General features: G+C 38.9%; 1 protein-coding gene across 4 annotated transcripts in view; it reads left to right on the top strand.

Annotated features, from left to right (window-relative positions):
- Positions 1 to 17625, top strand: part of SLC36A4 (solute carrier family 36 member 4) — a 271797-nt gene that overhangs the window by 75982 nt on the left and 178190 nt on the right. For all 4 annotated transcript variants that reach the window (XM_073336987.1, XM_073336956.1, XM_073336966.1 and 1 more), the window contains exon 9: positions 15596 to 15765. In XM_073336987.1, the coding sequence (XP_073193088.1) occupies positions 15596 to 15765 (170 nt within the window). The remainder of the gene's footprint in view (positions 1 to 15595; positions 15766 to 17625) is intronic.

Here is a 17625-nt window from a genome sequence, read left to right as displayed (position 1 = left end):
GAATGGCTCCTCAAAGTGCCTTCCAGCCCTACATTTCTATGATGATAAACCAGGGTGGCATGGAAAGAGAAAAGACTGTGTGGAATTTTTAAGGAGTCCAATAAGGGAAACTGAGGCAGCTGCCACAGAAACAACCCAGGCCATGAGGAGGTGCCTGGGAAGTGATCCATCCTGTGACACCAGGTTTCCCAGCACACTTTACCCAGGTACATTGTTTACTCCAATGAAAAAATATGCACTAGAGACCACTAGGTCTGTCAAGCGATTAAAAAAAAATAATCACGATTAATTGCGCTGTTAAACAATAATAGAAAACCATTTATTTAAATGTTTTTGGATGTTTTCTACATTTTCAAATATTTTGCTTTCAATTACAACACAGAATACAAAGTGTACAGTGTTCACTTTATTTTTTATTACAGATATTTGCATTGTAAAAAACAAAAGAAATAGTATTTTTCAGTTAACGTAATACAAGTACTGTAGCGCAATCTCTTTATCATGAAAGTTGAACTTAAAAATGTAGAATTATGTACAAAAAAACCCTGCATTCAAAAATAAAACATTGTAAAACTTTAGAGCCTAGAAAGTCCACTCAGTCCTAATTCTTGTACAGCAAATTGCTCAGACAAACAAGTTTGTTTACATTTGCAGGAGATAATGCTGCCCACTTCTTGTTTACAATGTTATCTGAAAGTGAGAACAGACATTTGTATGGCACTATTATAGCTGGTGTTGCAAGATATTTATGTGCCAGATGTGCTAAAGATTCATATGTCCCTTTATGCTTCAGCCACCATTCCAGAGGACATGTGTCCATGCTGATGACAGGTCCAAAGCAGTGTCAACCGATTCATGTTCATTTTCATAGAATCATAGAATATTAGGGTTGGAAGAGATCTCAGGAGGTCATCTAGTCCAACCCCCTGCTCAATGCAGGACCAACTCCAACTAAATCATCCCAGGCAGGGCTTTGTCAAGCCGGGCCTTAAAAACTTCTAAGGATGGAGATTCCATCACCTTCCTAGGTAACCCATTCTGAGTTACTACAGAGAGTTATCTGAGTTACTACAGAGAATTCTTTCCTGGGTCTCTGGCTGGTGAATCTTGCCCACGTGCTCAGGGTTCAGCTGATCGCCATATTTGGGGTTGGGAAAGAATTTTCCTCCGGGGCAGATTGGAAGAGGCCCTGGGGTTTTTTCGCCTTCTTCTGCAGCATGGGGCACAGGTCACTTGCTGGAGGATTCTCTGCACCTTGAAGTCTTTAAACCATGATTTGAGGACTTCAATAGCTCAGACATAGGTGAGAGGTTTATTGCAGGAGTGGGTGGGTGAGATTCTGTGGCCTGCCTTGTGCAGGAGGTCAGACTAGATGATTATAATGGTCCCTTCTGACCTTAAAATCTATGAATCTATGAATTCCAGTGCTTCACCACTGTGTTTTGTATTTTCAGTATTTGCTGTTATTGGATTACGTTCAAATAAACACGTTTTTCTGGATGATTACAAATGTGACATGGATGTTTGTGTTTAACATTCAATTCAAATAACTGCAGAATTTAAGTTTGGCTTATTGCACATTCATATAAATGCACTTGTGCTACTGGAACATGCAGTCAAACAAAATCTGTGTTTACAACTCCTCTTGGAAGTAGGCATTCTGTAGACATTTTCTTTATTAATTGATACATGACATTTCTTAGGCTAATGCCAGGTTTGCAGCAGATCTGATGTCCTGTCCATACTGCTACTAAGCAAAATTAACTAACCTTTGTTCAGCAGCATCATGTTCAGAATCCTCTTTTTTCTCAAAGGAAGAAAGGGCTTATGTGAAAATACAAAATTCATTAGACTTGATCACAACATGGCTCCCTCGAACTTGTAGTGCAGATGGGACTTAAAACTGAGGATAAAGCACTATGTCTTTATGTCTGGAACTATGCCTGGAACTATGCCAAAGCTGGGCCTTTGGAATGTGTTGTATTGTAGTACAGATATAACTTAACAATACACAGAGTATGAATAGAATATTTAATAATTTTATTCATGTGTATTATAATCAGGAAAATATTCACCACATATGACTGAGAAGCTCCTGTAGTATTTGTCATTTAAGACACCCTCCCCACCTAAAAGTGAAGGTGATACTGTAACTGAAAATTGCAACAAAAAGAAAGAAATTGATTCATATTGTTTAGACAAAATAACATGCTTTTCTGTCCCTTTAAATACAAATCTATGCAATTCAGTATTATTTTCTTGTTGAGTATTGTACACTGGTTAGCTTAGTGAACAGAAAATGCTATGTTACTTTTAAACATTAATTTCAGAGTAGGAAAATAAGGCTCCTCATTTTTGTTTAACCTGTTTCTTCCAGAAGTCTGTTAAGTTGCTTTTGAACTTGGATATCACTGTTTTGCAATAAAGGATGGAGTGGTATTTTGTATACAAAAAGACAGAGGCTTTGGAATCAAATTAGGCAGCAGCTAACCAATTCCAGGATTTAGAAGAGGAAAAAAAAGTGAATTATCATTTTAAAATGTCATTGTTTTGGATTTTGAGACAGATGCAGAGCAGCTTGCTAGAACTGAGATAAAAGCCACTCATTGTCAAAAACTCTTTTAGCAGCTTAGCATTATCCATTTTAAAAACAAAAAAACCCCAAACCTGCTAGCTTAACGCTCTGTTCTGGTGTTTTTAAGACCAGGCTGGATTTGTCAGGGATAGACATTTAACAGGTAACGTGACATCATCTTAATGTACAGTTGGGGCATCTCTGGATCAGTGTACATCTACTGCATTAGTGTCTTTCAGTTCTCTGAAGGTATTTGACAAGATGTGCAAAATAAAAGAGGTGGGAATTCTCAGGAGGACATATCTTCAAATTCAGGCTCCCTTGTCAACCTCCAAAGCCAACAGTTACCATATCATTAATGGACATGTTTTGAACACTATCCAAGCACCAAAAGAAGCATTATCTGACAGGGCCGTCTTCTCCTTTCTTACACTGTCAAGCTTCTGCAAAACCAACAACTATAGGTAAATGGGTGGGAGCACAGTGCATTGCTTTATGTAGCTGATGCACTATTTGAGTTATTGGCCATACAACGTTCCTTGCCTGCTATATTCATCTTCTGCGGAAGTGTAGTGAGGACTCAGGCTAGGTTGTTGATAATTCTTTATCAAATTCAGTTTTCCTTATGGCAGGTTTCAGAGTAGCAGCCGCGTTAGTTTGTATTCGCAAAAAGAAAAGGAGTACTTGTGGCACCTTAGAGACTAACAAATATATTTGAGCATAAGCTTTCATGAGCTACAGCTCACTTCATTGGATGCATTCAGTGGAAAATACAGTGGGGAGATTTATATACATAGAGAACATGAAACAAGCAGGAGAGCGGGGGGGCCCACCTTGATTATCACTACAAAAGGTTCCCTCCCCGCTCTCCTGCTGGTAATAGCTCACTTTAAGTGATCACTCTCGTTACAGTGTGTATGGTAACACCCATTGTTTCATATTCTCTGTGTATATAAATCTCCCCATTGTATTTTCCACTGAATGCACCCGATGAAGTGAACTGTAGCTCATGAAAGCTTATGCTCCAATAAATTTGTTAGTCTCTAAGGTGCCACAAGTACTCCTTTTCAGTTTTCCTTATGTACACCCTGCACGTACTGTCCTGTATAAACTCCCAAGTCATTACCAACATAGATGGACTTTAATTCTTTCTCCGACTTCAATCCAGTTATCAAAGTTACATCGAATTCCAACCTCAAACTGTTGGACTTGTGAGGATGCTTCCATACCATATTCCCAAAGGTCATATTGCCTCTCTGAAGGTCTCGTGGTTCTTAATGAACCCTCATCTCATGCTAGAGGTTTGTAATACGTATTTTTCCCCATTTCACTGATGTGGTACAGAAAGATGAAGTGACTTGTCCAAGACCCCAAAGCGAGTGTCAGAAATGGCAACAGAATCCAGATCATGTGACCCCTATTCCTTGGGTGTAGCCGCTAGGCAAAAGGCACATCTTGTTTGTTTAACATTTACTATTAGATTATTGTAAATTTAAAGATGCAAATTGTGACATTCCCCAGGGTACAATCTGGACTGTTGAACAGCTGGTCTTCTTAATTCTCTAGCCTCTCAGGGGTACCTTTTACACTGTCAGAACATCCACTCCTGGCCTGCTCACACAGCCTTTAGTGTGCCAATTCACTCCCAGCTAAATACATGAGCACTCTGGCCAGTCACCATGAATTACATACAGGGTGACACCCGCAAATTCTTAGTCCCAGCCTTGTTCTCCCAGAAATATGCATCTAGTGCTGCTCAGTACCCTTCTGAACAGTACAAGCTCATAGAAAGTCCATCTTTTATTAAAGGAAAATGGTATATGCACCAGCCTTGTTACCTCAAATGGAGTTTCCCACACACTTTAATCCAAACACACTGGTTAAGATAAAACAATAAGATAAGTTTATTAAGTACAGAGAGACAGATTTTAAGTGATTACAAGTGACGATGCATAAAAATCAGGATTGGTTACAGAAGAAAATAAAAGAGTAAAACGCAAGCTAATACCTAACTTAGCAAGCTAAGTGAATTTAAAAATGAAAGGTTTTGCTTCACCATACACTGCAGTAAATTTCACAGGCTGGGTCTCCTTTCAGCCTGGGCCTCTTCCCCCTTAGTTCAGTTCTTTGAGAGTCGACGATGTCATGAGCAGAGATGGAGGAGAGACGTAAATTCGAGGCCACTGTCTCTCATTCTTATACCACCCTCCCCTCTTTCAGGATTACCTCCTGCTGGGGTGAAGGTGACAAGTAGTCTCTTGTGGACATGAGGTCTGAACTGGCCCTGTAATTAAATGTAAATTTCTCAATCACATCTTCCCATTGCTCAAGAAAGCTTAAGTAAATGATAGCCCACTTGACTTTGTTGATACACTGGCACTCCCAGACACGTGTCTTTGTCACTGAAAAACTGGTTTGGGTCTGCTTTTCTAATTCTGGAACATGTTACAGCAATGTTATACAGTTTACATTTATAACTTTACATGCAATGTTGATACACATATTTCCCCAGGACAGTAATGTTCAGTAGATACTGCACTAGCTGTCTGCATGTCTCAAATAAAATAAAAGCCCATAAAAATAATCTTAAACAATGTACTTCAGATATGCCAAACAATTTGAAAATTGTAGTAATGCCACAGCACCAGGACAAGTATGTTGGAACAATTAAACTTATTTTTGTTGCAGGTCAGTATTACTATGTTAAGCCTCAAACCTGCAAACCCTTACTCTCATTAGTAACTTTACAAATATGAGTAGTCCTGTTTGCATAGTTTGCAAGATCAGGGTTTTAGTTATTAAGTTTCTTAGCTGTTCTGGGATTCAAAGCACTATAACACTCCCATTTAAAATAGAAATTGTTTTTCCATATAAATCATCTCTTTATTGACTGTGCAGTATTAATGCAGAGTATTTATGTACTGGTAGAATTCTAGTTTTGTATTTTAAATCTTAAACTAAAATACTAGCCTTGTAAATTAAATCTGCTGTATGTGTCAGAATTTAGTTTCTTTAGTTTTTTTACTCTTTCTCTGGAGTAAGCATAGTTGAGCTACAGTTTTGTTTCAAAGTGTACTTTAGATGATTTTACTGTAAAGGTAAAAATAACATGTACTATTAGAATTGTATTTTGCCTAGCATAAAGCACTTCCACACTAAATAACCTCTTTGAATGTTCATTGAAAAATGGTGTCCCAAAACCAAGGGGAGACATTCAGAACATATGCACCCCCACATATGGAGAAGTTCTTTGAAAGAAACAGCTCAGTAACATTGCTTGGATCTGATAAAGAGTGGTTAAAAATCAAACATTCACTCTTAACAATCACTCTGAAAGGGATTTGAAGACTCTGAGGGGAAAAGTTATCAAGGAAGAGACATTTTAAGGACATGAGAATATTACATCATGAAGTAATATGTTGCCCTTTGTGTGTTCTCACTTGTGCTGTAATCACAGTAGGGTCAGAGTGCTTTATAAGAAAAGGACTTTTGAACTGCTAACTTCCAAGTTGTGTGCATTATCTTGTGTCAGCTGGAAGAGAGGGATGCTTGATGCTGATTTTCTCTGTTGCTGTGGGAAAAGCATCTGGCATAGTCAGGGTGACTCACTGTATTTTTGGAAGGACCACCTCTAGGAATGAGACAGTAGGGATAAGACTACATAACCATTCAATTCTTGGCCAAAATATGAAGGCCCATATTCTCCAAATAAATGGTGGGTCTTTATCCCCAGTTTTTCTGTGTATGCACACTGGATTATCTTTCCATTTCCCCCTGTAGATGGGCAGAGATGAAGCAAAGAGTCAGGTGGACACTTAAGTGGCATGTGGCTTCTTTTGAATAAGGTTCACTGAATGTGGTCAAAGGGGAAGTCACTGGGGTGTAAATAGGCTACAATCCATGGGCAAGAGGTAAGCTATGCAGGTTTCCTCTAGCTGAGGATCTGCTCCTCTATCTCTGTAATTTAGTAATAGAGTGGATAGTTGTGCACCTAAAATTCAGTGCTATTTTTCCTATCATACTCTATTATTTTACGTTTTGCCTCACTGTAAGAGACTTATTTTGTAACAGGAGCACTTGACTGTAGATGTCTTTTGTGAGAAAGGGAAACACTGATAAATTATAGCAAATAAATGTTTTCTGTTTCTCTAAGTGTGCTTTATTTGTATTTGGGAAAATTGGTGAGCAATTTGTATCTGAGACAGAAACAAAGCGTCTGCCAAGTCTGGCTCTTAATTGAAACTGATAATTAAAAAGAGAAGGGAGGGACAGTTACCACATTCTTATCAGGATACTTCAGTGCAGTTTTTCTGAAGAGGAAAAACAAAATGTAAGAATTGAAACATTTTTAAAAAAATGCTTTTGAAGAATCTAGGCTTAATTCTTACTGGTTACAGAAGCTAAATCGTTCCTTATCTGATTATCTGGAATCTGCTTGTGTTCGTATTTCTTAAGTCAAATCGTATAAAAAGTGCAGTGGAGATTTTAAATTGGAATTGGACAGTACCCTGCAGCTTGGTGCTAAGTCTGTGTAACAGGGTGCATGGAAGCCTGGGCGGCCTAGTGGTTGGCATGCTTGACTTCCAGCCCCTTGTCTCCTTGGCTGAGGTGCCTCAGTCCTTAAGGTGATGTGGTAGGCAGACTCACTCCACTAGGTCCTCGCCCAGGGCCCTGTGCAAACAACCTCCAAACAGGGACCTCCTGGCGGAGAGTCTAAGTTCATTGCCCTGGGCCACTTCCTACCACTGTCCTTTAAGTTTGGGGCATGTCCTTCAACTCAGGTAGTGCCCTCTTCTGGACCTTGGGCAGCTTCTTGCCATGCACTCAGCTTCTTCTGGGCAGGCAGCTGTAAGTTTGGTGGGACCTAACCCCACAACATCTCTATAGTTCAATCACCCGGTTCACTCAGATGCTGGGCACTTCTCGGTCTTGTCAGCAGTCTCCCTCGGTCAGGGACACAGGGCTTCTTCCCCAGTGGCTGTCCTGGCTAGTGATACTCCCCTCAGGCAGGGAGGCAGTTAACTCTTCACCAGTCAGCCCTGAACTGAGTCAGGTTCTCTGCTTTTCTTCTGCCTCCAAGCCTGTCATTGGCTGCAGGTATAGGGAGGCAGGGCTAACTGAGCGATAGGTTATCTATAAGTTTTTCCATGCTGGTGTGAAGTTTCTAAGCTTCATCACAGTCTGATTGTACTGAGATACTCCAGGCAGGTGATGGATATACAACATAGTTTTTTGGTAGTGATTCCAATGATTATACACTATTTGAAATATAGGGGAAAATGTGTAGCATAAGTGACCATATCTGACTACTTGAGCTATTACAAAGGCTAGATTGTGGTTCTCAACCAAGGAATTTCAGGCATTTTTTGGGTTGCTGTTTGGTTCTTTAGGGAGGATCTGAGCAAGTTGGTCATATTTTTAAGTTTTGTAATTTAAGAGGCATATATAATCAGGAAAGAGAAGTATGTAATCAATGAACCGAGCTTGTAAGTTCCAGGAAGAAAACAGTATGGGCCAAAAACCTCCAGGCTGGTGAAGCAGGAAGTGGGATGGGTTATTTTTTGCAGAATGGCAAGAGGAAAAACAACATAAGGAAGACAACCAAGCCTAGAGAGTAACTACTGTGGGTTAATTTAAAGTATCTCATCTACTCTGTGCTGTGCTTGGGGCAGGAAAGGGCCATGTAAAGCGAGTGAGAGAAACCACAGAGGAGGCAGAGTAACAAAAGTAAAATGAAAGAAAAGCAAGGGAAAGTCCCAGTACATAATACCTGACTTTCTCTCCTCCGACACCCTCCCTACCCTGTGAGGGGAAAGCCCTGCTCCACATGGCCTCTCCTTTTAGCGTAATTTATCACACCAGTGGGTCATGCAGTAATTATATATGTGATAGAGGGGTTGCAGGACTGAAAAGGTCAGGAACCATGGACTAGATTTATTAAAGCTGTCTGTATCCAGAGAAACACGTGGCTGAGCTAGCACACAGCAGCATGAAAGCCATCAATATGAGATACTGAGTTAGAGTAGCATTGCCTTTTCAACATCCCTCAAGAGACCGTGGTCTGGTGCAGACGGCATACAGTGCTACCGCTCAATTCAAGTGAGTCAGATGTGTGCTGCTTTTTTTTTTTCCATTTCAAAATGCCATTCAGTCATCTAGTTTAAAATTTAATATCTTTAAAGAAAATCACTAAAAAAGATTTAAGAAAAGTGACTTAATTTCTGGCACCAGCAAAAAAGCCTGTTCAACGCAATTCTTCAAAAACCAAAATGTAATCCAGTTAAGAGACTAGAAACTGTGGGAAATGCCTTATCACTGTTGCCTTCAGGTAGAATGTTAGGCTCCATGAAGTCATCGCAACAGGGACTATACAGCGGCTGGAATCAAGTTGATAGTGAAAAACTGTTCAACCACTGGAGAAATAAGTGATCAACAGTAAAATACAATATTAGAATTATCAGCACTACTTCATGTTCTCCTGTTTCCTTTCTCCATCCATTGCAACATGGGCCATTCCCTGGATCTATTTTGAGCAGCCTTAGTTCCTTGATAAAGGTCAGTTCCAAAATTTGTCATTAAGACAAAGTCCCAGTGTAGGTAGATTTCGGTTTCTTATAAATGGTTATTTGCTTGTTATATACAGACCAGTCCTGCATCTTGTTTAGTGCCCTTTATTCTCACTGAAGTCAGTGTGACTGGAGAATGTTCAGTGCCTTCCGGAACCTGGTCCTAGATGAGATGAGGTCATGGTCCATGTACTCTATTTGGTGCCATCTGTCAAGGAAAGCATCTCACTCTGATGGAAGTAACTGTGACTGGGAACCAATGCTCCTGCTCAGTACAGTGTTTGGATCCAGAAAAGCTTAGAAGAGAAATAAAGATGAAATGTGACCTATGATGGCCAGCAGCAACAACACAAAAGCAGGCACATAAATAAGATTTTTTTTTTTATATTACACATCCTTACCGGTTATACAATAGCTGCAGTTATGGAGGCAGCTCAAACTGGACGAGTCTGGTAGGAATTCAAGCCTGTCTGCAAAGGCCTGTACTTTAAGAATTTAGGGGTATTCTTATCACTTGGCTAGTTCTAGAGATATAAAAGAAAGAATCAAAATCACTGTCTGCTGGTGTAAGGGCCTTCTCTTACTGTGACAGTTTGAGGCCCTGTTCTTAGGCTAAGGCCTTTGGCTAAGCAGCAGAGGCAGCCATAAGCTAGGAAGCGAAGAGTCACATCCTCACATTCCAAACTAGTCACATTGAAATAAGGTGCTATTGGCCTGTCAGGTTTCAGAGTAACAGCCGTGTTAGTCTGTATTCGCAAAAAGAAAAGGAGTACTTGTGGCACCTTAGAGACTAACCAATTTATTAGAGCATAAGCTTTCGTGAGCTACAGCTCACTTCCTCAGATGCATATCGTGGAAACTGCCTATCAGGACAGGATTGTATTCCTATCACCTCCAGAGAAAGGGAAGTGCCTAGAAAATGTAAAAGGAAACTTAGTTTGATAGCATCCTGTCTGGCAAGAACTCACTTATCAATAGCTGGGATGTGAAATCCTCACTTCTGTATTGTTTTGTCATTATAGTTCCCACCTTGCTATTGTTTGTCTGTATAATCTCTGTCTGGTTCTGTGATTGTTTCTGTCTGCTGTATAATTAATTTTGCTGGGTGTAATCTAATTAAGGTGGTGGGATATAATTGGTTAGCTAATCGTGTTACAATATGTTAGGATTGGTTAGTTAAATTTCAGTAGAATGATTGGTTAAGGTATAACTAAGAATATTACTATATAAATTAGGGGCAAACAGGAAGTAAGTTGGGATTCGAAAATAAGGAAAAAGGAACTGGTATTTAAGCTTGCTGGAAGTTCACCCCAATAAACATCGAATTGTTTGCACCTTCGGACTTCGTGTATTGTTGCTCTCTGTTCATGCGAGAAGGACCAGGGAAGTAGGAGTGTGAAGGAATAAGCTCTCTAACAAGCAGGCACATAAATAAGATTTTTTTTTTTATATTACACATCCTTACCGGTTATACAATAGCTGCAGTTATGGAGGCAGCTCAAACTGGACAGAGTCTGGTAGGAACCATAAATGAGCATGGTTGAAAGTTGGATGTGGTATATTGGTAATTAAAGTCCTGATTCAGCAGTATTCTCACTAAAATCAGTGATGCACATAGTTCAGTGCCATATTGTATCAAGGCCCAAGTATATGGATCTGTATCTTTCTTTGACTGTACCACTATCTTCTATTTCTTCTTCAGTTTGTGTAGCTTTTATTCCTTTAAATTCAAAGCTTAAACACAAGTTGTAGTGTTTAAAGTGAGGCTGGTGATGTTTGAACATATCTTGTACATGTAGTAAGTTCTTTCATCTGTTCATAAATGTGGCATGATTAAAGGTCAATGAGCCACTGAGTAACAAGTGTACTTGGTAGCTAAATAGCAAGACTCACACTTTGTCTCCGTTAATAGCCCTGTAATCTGCCAGAGTTATTTTCTTACTTCATTCTTTGTTTTCATGGTGAAACATGGGTATTGCAGAGTATGCTCATTAATGTTTAAACACATAGAGTAACATGATGGCATAATGGAAAATAAAATGGCACAGTGGATGCTGTAATTCAATCAGAAAATAAAAATAAAAATATATGAATGCTTCTGCACTGGAACTGAGTGTATTTATCTGCATTCAACTGATTGCCGTGATCTTGTGTTTTTCCAAAGAAATTAAAAAAAAGTTTAGATCAAACACATTTTTAACTTTAGAAAGTAATTCTATTTTTTAAGAAGATTGTAGACTAAGTAATTGAATGGATTAATAGAGCAGTTGCAATTTACCAATAAGAAGTTCCATTGTGCTGTGGTTGGTAGCAAAGAGAATACATATTCAACTTTTTCAATTCAAATATGAGATCTAGGTTGTATTTCTCATCATGATTTCTTCCAGCTCCCTTGGTTGCTTCAAGCTCCTCTGTGACCTTTGACAAGTCACATCACTTTCCTGGGCACAATGATATTTATCCACATTAAGATCTGTTAAACCTTTTGCAGTTTGGTTCAGTTAGAGAGGTGTCTGTTTTTTATCATCACCGTACACTGTATTTATTATTCTTTTATAGTAGCTTGCCATTCTTGCTTACAGCTGCATCTGACTTTGGCAAACAAGTAGGGAACTTCACCCCAGCTCCTTGTGAGGAATGGAACCTGGAGTTCATAGCAACTCAGCTTTATCCTCTTAAAAAACATCTTAAGGAATCTTTCAGTGATGTCAGTGGAAGAACTTTGAGCTGAGTTCCCCCTGTGCCTCCTGTATTCTGAAATTACATGATGGCTTTTTTCCTAAAAGCCTCCCACAGTTTACCAGTGACTAACCCAGCAAAATTTCAGTCTCTCTCAGAAGGCTAAGCAGTACACCTAACCTCTCTGGTAGCCCTCTCCTGTCAGACAAAATGGAGGAGGAAAGGTAACTCAGCAGCAAAGCTCTGGGAAAAGACCAGATGTTTTTCCCCGCTGAAACATCCATCTTAGGACAGTGCAGAAACTAAAGTCACTGCCTTCCTTGTGCAAAAAACTTTCAGAGGACTAATGTCCCATGTTGGAAGCATTAAAAATCAAACATCAATGATGGAAGACATATTTGAAGACTACTGGTATCAGGAAGTCAGGCAAACAAAAGGCAGTAAGTCCTTGTGAGTCAAAGTGGTGGGCCTGGAAGAGGCAGCCCATTGCAGCCATTTGCACATACTGGGATTCCCTGAAGAGACTGAGCATGGCCAAACTTGTGCAGAAAGTTCATCCCATTCACACTCACCAGAGAATAAACGTTTAGTTATCAAATGAGCACTTTTGTGCCTAACCCAGCACAAAATATAATTCCTACATCCATTGTAATTAAGTTTTAGCATTAAAGAATAGTTTTGTAGGAAAGTCAGGGAGCTGGACAAACTAACTTGGGGAGAAAAGTCACACAAAGTTTTATGCTCTTCCAAATTCTCAGTAAAGATAATGTGCCACAGCAATCTCTGTTCCAAGCCACTAAGCAGACGGCAAAGCAAAAGACTCTGCAGTATTGCATGTTCTACCCAGCAATTTTCAGTGCAAAACGTTAGGAGACCACTTCAGAGGTTCTATACTGCCACAGAAATTGAATCCTTTTGGAGGAGTGAGCAATTTTGATCTCTGTGGCAAGAAAATTACCTGTGCTGGCAGTTAAGATTCTTTTTTGTATTTCTCCTCCCATTTAATCTGATCACTTATTGATGGACTTATGTTTCTAAAGGCTGCCCAATGCAAACTTTACCTTCTCCACCATTAGGACTTCATTATGAAGCAATTCCATGCTTCTTTTTGGAGGAATACCGGTAGTGTGGAAGGATTAGTTTAAGAAAAGCATCCTCCTTGCATACAGATTCTTTAACTTTCCAAAATCTGAAATTTTGAAATGCCTCTAAATAAGGTAACTTTTTAGAGTACCATTTTGCCCCTAAATGTATTGGCTACCCCCAGAATGGCAAGTGTGTTAGAAATATAAATAGATGTACTGTATTGGCAGTGCTAGTATTTGGTGAAAGCCAGGAAATAACCATCTATGGACCAAATGTAGGGTAAGGAAGTAAAAGGTTCTCCTAAATGGAATAATACAGTGTGATGTAAAGAAGTCAGTATCTTTTGCATCCACTTAGACCCCCTTCTGATAATTTTAAATTTGGCATCAAAGACACAGAGGACTATTTGTGATGTGAAGGCAGTCCCCTAGAGCCTTAATCCACATTATTTTAGGGTCTGAATTTTTTCGGAGGGATGTGTGCATCCAGATATTCTCTTGAAGCCATAAATGATTCTTGTAAGCTACTTCAGTTCAGAAAAAAGAAACCTGAATAAATGAGCAGGAGTTGTGGATTCTTCAGGTTACCTTGGCAGCCAAGTAGATGAGAGTTTATATGTCACATACCAAGGGCGGGTAGAGTGACTTGTTGGAAATGGCAGCACTCGAAAGACCTTTAAACATGATCTTCATTTGATATAACAATAGATGAAGTAATAATATATTTATATAAAGTATATCTCACTGAGTAATGTACATTGTTAAGACAGTGCTGTCCAAGTGAGATTATATGTTCTTTGGTCTGCTTGGTTTTTTCTTTTTTTGGTTCAATTCTTGGTGTGGCCCTGTTGCTGTCCTCAGTTTCTTTTGTAGTTAGCACGTCCTCCGTCTCTTTCTTTTAACAATAATGATTCTGTATATTGTATTTTAATTGGTGAATGAAATGTTTTATATTCTGTTTTCTTCATTACCTTTGTTATAAATTGAAAATAATAAAAAAATTGATCCTAGCCTCCCTCTGTATCTCATTTTAAAGAACATGATCATTGAGTAGTAGGCTAAGGGATCATTGGATAGCAGTGGCAGTGAAAGGAGCAGGATGCAATTTTGTAGCTGCCCTTTAATCCTTACCTGCAGCATTAAAAAAAAATTTTTTTTTGCTATATCAACTCTGGAGTCTCTAAGTAGTAACTGAATTATATTGTTTTTAAGTGGTTTTGTGCTGTGAATACATTTGCTCTCAATTTAGTCCTGTGAGAGAAGGCTAGAAGCTAAAAAGTGACCCAGCACTCTGATCACTTGGCACCAATCAGTTCCCTAGGAGAAAGCAGACTAGGGATGTGTAGCTAATTAGCTGATCGGTCTGGGATGGCTGATGAACATAAGAAGAACACTGGAAGGAAATTGGTGAGAGAGGGTCTGGGCTGGCTGAGCTGAATGTGTTCAGAGGTCTGATGGAAGGGAGAGAGCTCTGTTCCCCTCTGGCCTATGGGAAAGGGCTAAAAGTAGAGAAGGACTGTAAATAATTTGCTGCATGAGCTTGTATTGGTGTTGGTGTTGTGAACGTAAATAAATCACATGAAGTTTTCCATGACTGGACAGAGTCTGAGACATTTCTGGGGCCTCAAAGGACAGGGATGGAGCACACCCTCTTTTACTCATTTTTTGTCCCTATTTTACTCATTGTTTGTGATTTGAGCCAGATTTGCAATATAGCTCTGAATTAAACTAGCCTTTCACATCCTGGTTCCAAATCAAACACATTGTGTGGACTGGATTCTTAGCTAGTGTAAATCACAATAGCATTTAGTTTTGTCAGTTTACACCAAGTAAGTATCTGACTCACAATGGGTGGCTTTTCTTATCCTTCTGTAATTTTTGTCAGATCTTTGTTTGGAAGATGAGTGAGGTGTCTTCTTTAACTTTTGCCAGTATCAGCTCACAGATGTTGTCAGTGATTTTATTCAGTAAGTGCTGCAAAACATTAAGAGCTTGAGGAATCTCCTGATATTCCATTCTTCAAAGATGCTTCAGTACTGCTAAGTTTTGCAGCTTTACTCTGATAAATTCTTACAGCTTTTCTGCAAGATGTAGCAAAAATATGCTTGTCTAGGAATGTCTTCACTATCTTTGGTACATGGGTTAAATATGAATTAAAATACTGTGTGTGCAGACCAATTGGACTTTCCTTTTAAAATGAGAGCATCATTCGTCTTTCTGTGAGAATTTATTGCCTACTTCCCTAGAAAAGTGATTTACTATGTAATTTGGTTTCAGCAATGATAAATTATTTAGGGATGAACCAATAAGATTAGGTGTGTTACCTGTAGTGTCCTGATTCTAGTATGAATAGCTTCCATTCTGACTATTTCAATTCACTCTACGTTTTCATCTGGACATACCTGACCGAAACTATAGAGTGGTGTTGCTTTGTGCCTTTAAACAGCTGTTGCTTTCTTCTAGAGATGGCTTCTTTTCCGTGGTTGAAGTGATTCTTCTATTGTGTGTGTACAACATAACAAATATATGAACTGCTTTGGATCCTTCGGTAGTACTACTTATTATAAAAACCAGACAGCTTAAGAAATAGTTTTAAAGGAAAAAATTCTTAGAGAGAAGAGATAAAGTGCAGGAGCATTTGAAAATCATTGACTCAGTGTTTTTGTTATGTACTGTTTCTTTTTCTTCAGGTGCTCCCTCTGGAAAATAGAATGAAAGAAACCCAACGTTTCACACAGGCACTGAACATTGGCATGGGAATTGTTATGTCCTTGTATATCACTCTAGCCACTCTAGGATACCTGCGCTTTGGGGATGAAATCAAAGGCAGCATAACTTTAAACCTGCCACAAGAAGTATGGTAGGTGGACATATATGATTTAAAATTCTTACTCTAAAGGAGTTTCAAAGATTAAATGTTGTCTGTGGTGGGAGGAGGAGGGAGGGTTACATTCCGTATACAAGAACTTTGTGGTATTTTATATCAGGATCTAAAATGGGTGACACTGAAAGATGAATACAGTAGGGGAAAGGGAATAGGAGGATTGACAAGTCTGAGTTGTGACTGAATAGCATAATTTTTAAGATGTTTGTTTATGTAGAAGTTGAGATACTTTACAGAGCTACACTTTCAAAACCAGATGATCTGCAAAATTGCGAGCCTGCTCTAGCTTCTCTAGCAACCCATGTTAATGTGAGTCAGTAGGCGTCTGCATATGCAGAGTTACCGGTCCTTGAAAATTAAATTACGTGTACACTTACATCTTCAGCGCATGCAAATGAAGTTTTTTGAAGAGGTACCTGTTCCACTTTCCTCTTGGGATGCAGAGATGCATTATGTACCTGATTTAAAAGAACCATTACTATTTGTTCTAATGTATCCTTGTCAGCACTTAATATTTAAGCCCTGGATATGTGAACTACCTATTTAGGTATTTAAAAATTCAGTTGCCTTTTTTATTTTCACATATGGATCCTCACTTTTTAAAGACACCTAGGGTTCCATTTAAGGATGAACAGTTTATCCAGAAATTACATGGCCATGTCAAGTTACACCTCAAATTAAAATACTAAAGTTTCACATGAATTCTCTTACATCATGAGAATAGTTTAAGCACTATAATTATATTATATGGCCCCACTCTGATATGCTCTGTGTTCCTGTTTACATTTTTAAGTCTCTGACAGCATTACCGGTTTCCAGTTTTTTCCTTATCATTGAGTATCTGTGACCTAGATTAATTTTCCTCAGATGTGTTAGCTTGCACTTTTCCAAGCTGAATTTTAGTATGGTTTATGTGTACATTTGAACAGTCTTCTAGTAAGAGATGCCAGAATTCTGTGTGTAGAAATTCTGCAAATTCTGAGAATATAGGATCTCCTTCTAAATTTTTGGTATCTCTAGCATATCTGCAGTACATAAGCTGTACTGAGTGTTTGGCCATTCTGTTGCAAAGATATGATCTTCATGCACAGTAATTACTAAATTGTTTTTATTTGTGTTACCGTACTGCCTAGGAGTCCATTGTGCTAGGTGCTGTATAAACACAGAACCAAAAGACGGTTCCTGCCCCAAAGAGCTTACAATCTTAGTGTAAGACAAGAGGTAACAGATGGATACAGAGAGATGGGGGAATACAAGGAAACAGTGAGACATTATTGGCCAGCATGATAGGTAATGAGATCAGCATGCCAGTAGCTTAACTTCTGTCAAGTTTTTTTTGTAGGTAAAGGGCAAAGGGTTTTGAAGGATGGTAATTAGTTAGTTTTTGGATGTTAATGAGGAGCTCCTTCCAAATGTGAGGAGCAGCATGGGAGAAAGTTCCATTGGTGTCCTTATCACTGTAATATTCTAGAAATGTCACACTCCCTGCTCAAATGGACACACAAAAAAAGTTGGAATAAAAGATCTTAAGTAATGAAATGTTAAACAATAAAAAAATAGTATTGTCTGTTAGTTTGGTGCATTTTTTGTAGACTTTATGAAAGCAGTCAGTTTTGCTGAGGGATATGACTGTTTATTGACTGGAACAATAACACCAAGAGAAGTTTGTTGGCGGTCTCATTCATTTCAAAGTCATGTCAACTCCTGAAGCCCAACTGAATGGCAGATAAATTTAAGCACCCTTTTGTTATATAAACCCATGTAATGTGGCATTCCCAGTGGATCTCATAAAAACCGTCTGCTTGGATATCCATTTGTAAACAAAACATAGTGTCC

This window comes from Lepidochelys kempii, chromosome 1 (genome assembly GCF_965140265.1).
Source record: "Lepidochelys kempii isolate rLepKem1 chromosome 1, rLepKem1.hap2, whole genome shotgun sequence".
Classification (NCBI taxonomy): domain Eukaryota; kingdom Metazoa; phylum Chordata; order Testudines; family Cheloniidae; genus Lepidochelys; species Lepidochelys kempii.
Note: the sequence above shows the minus strand (reverse complement) of the source record. Positions and strands in the feature narration are given on the sequence as shown.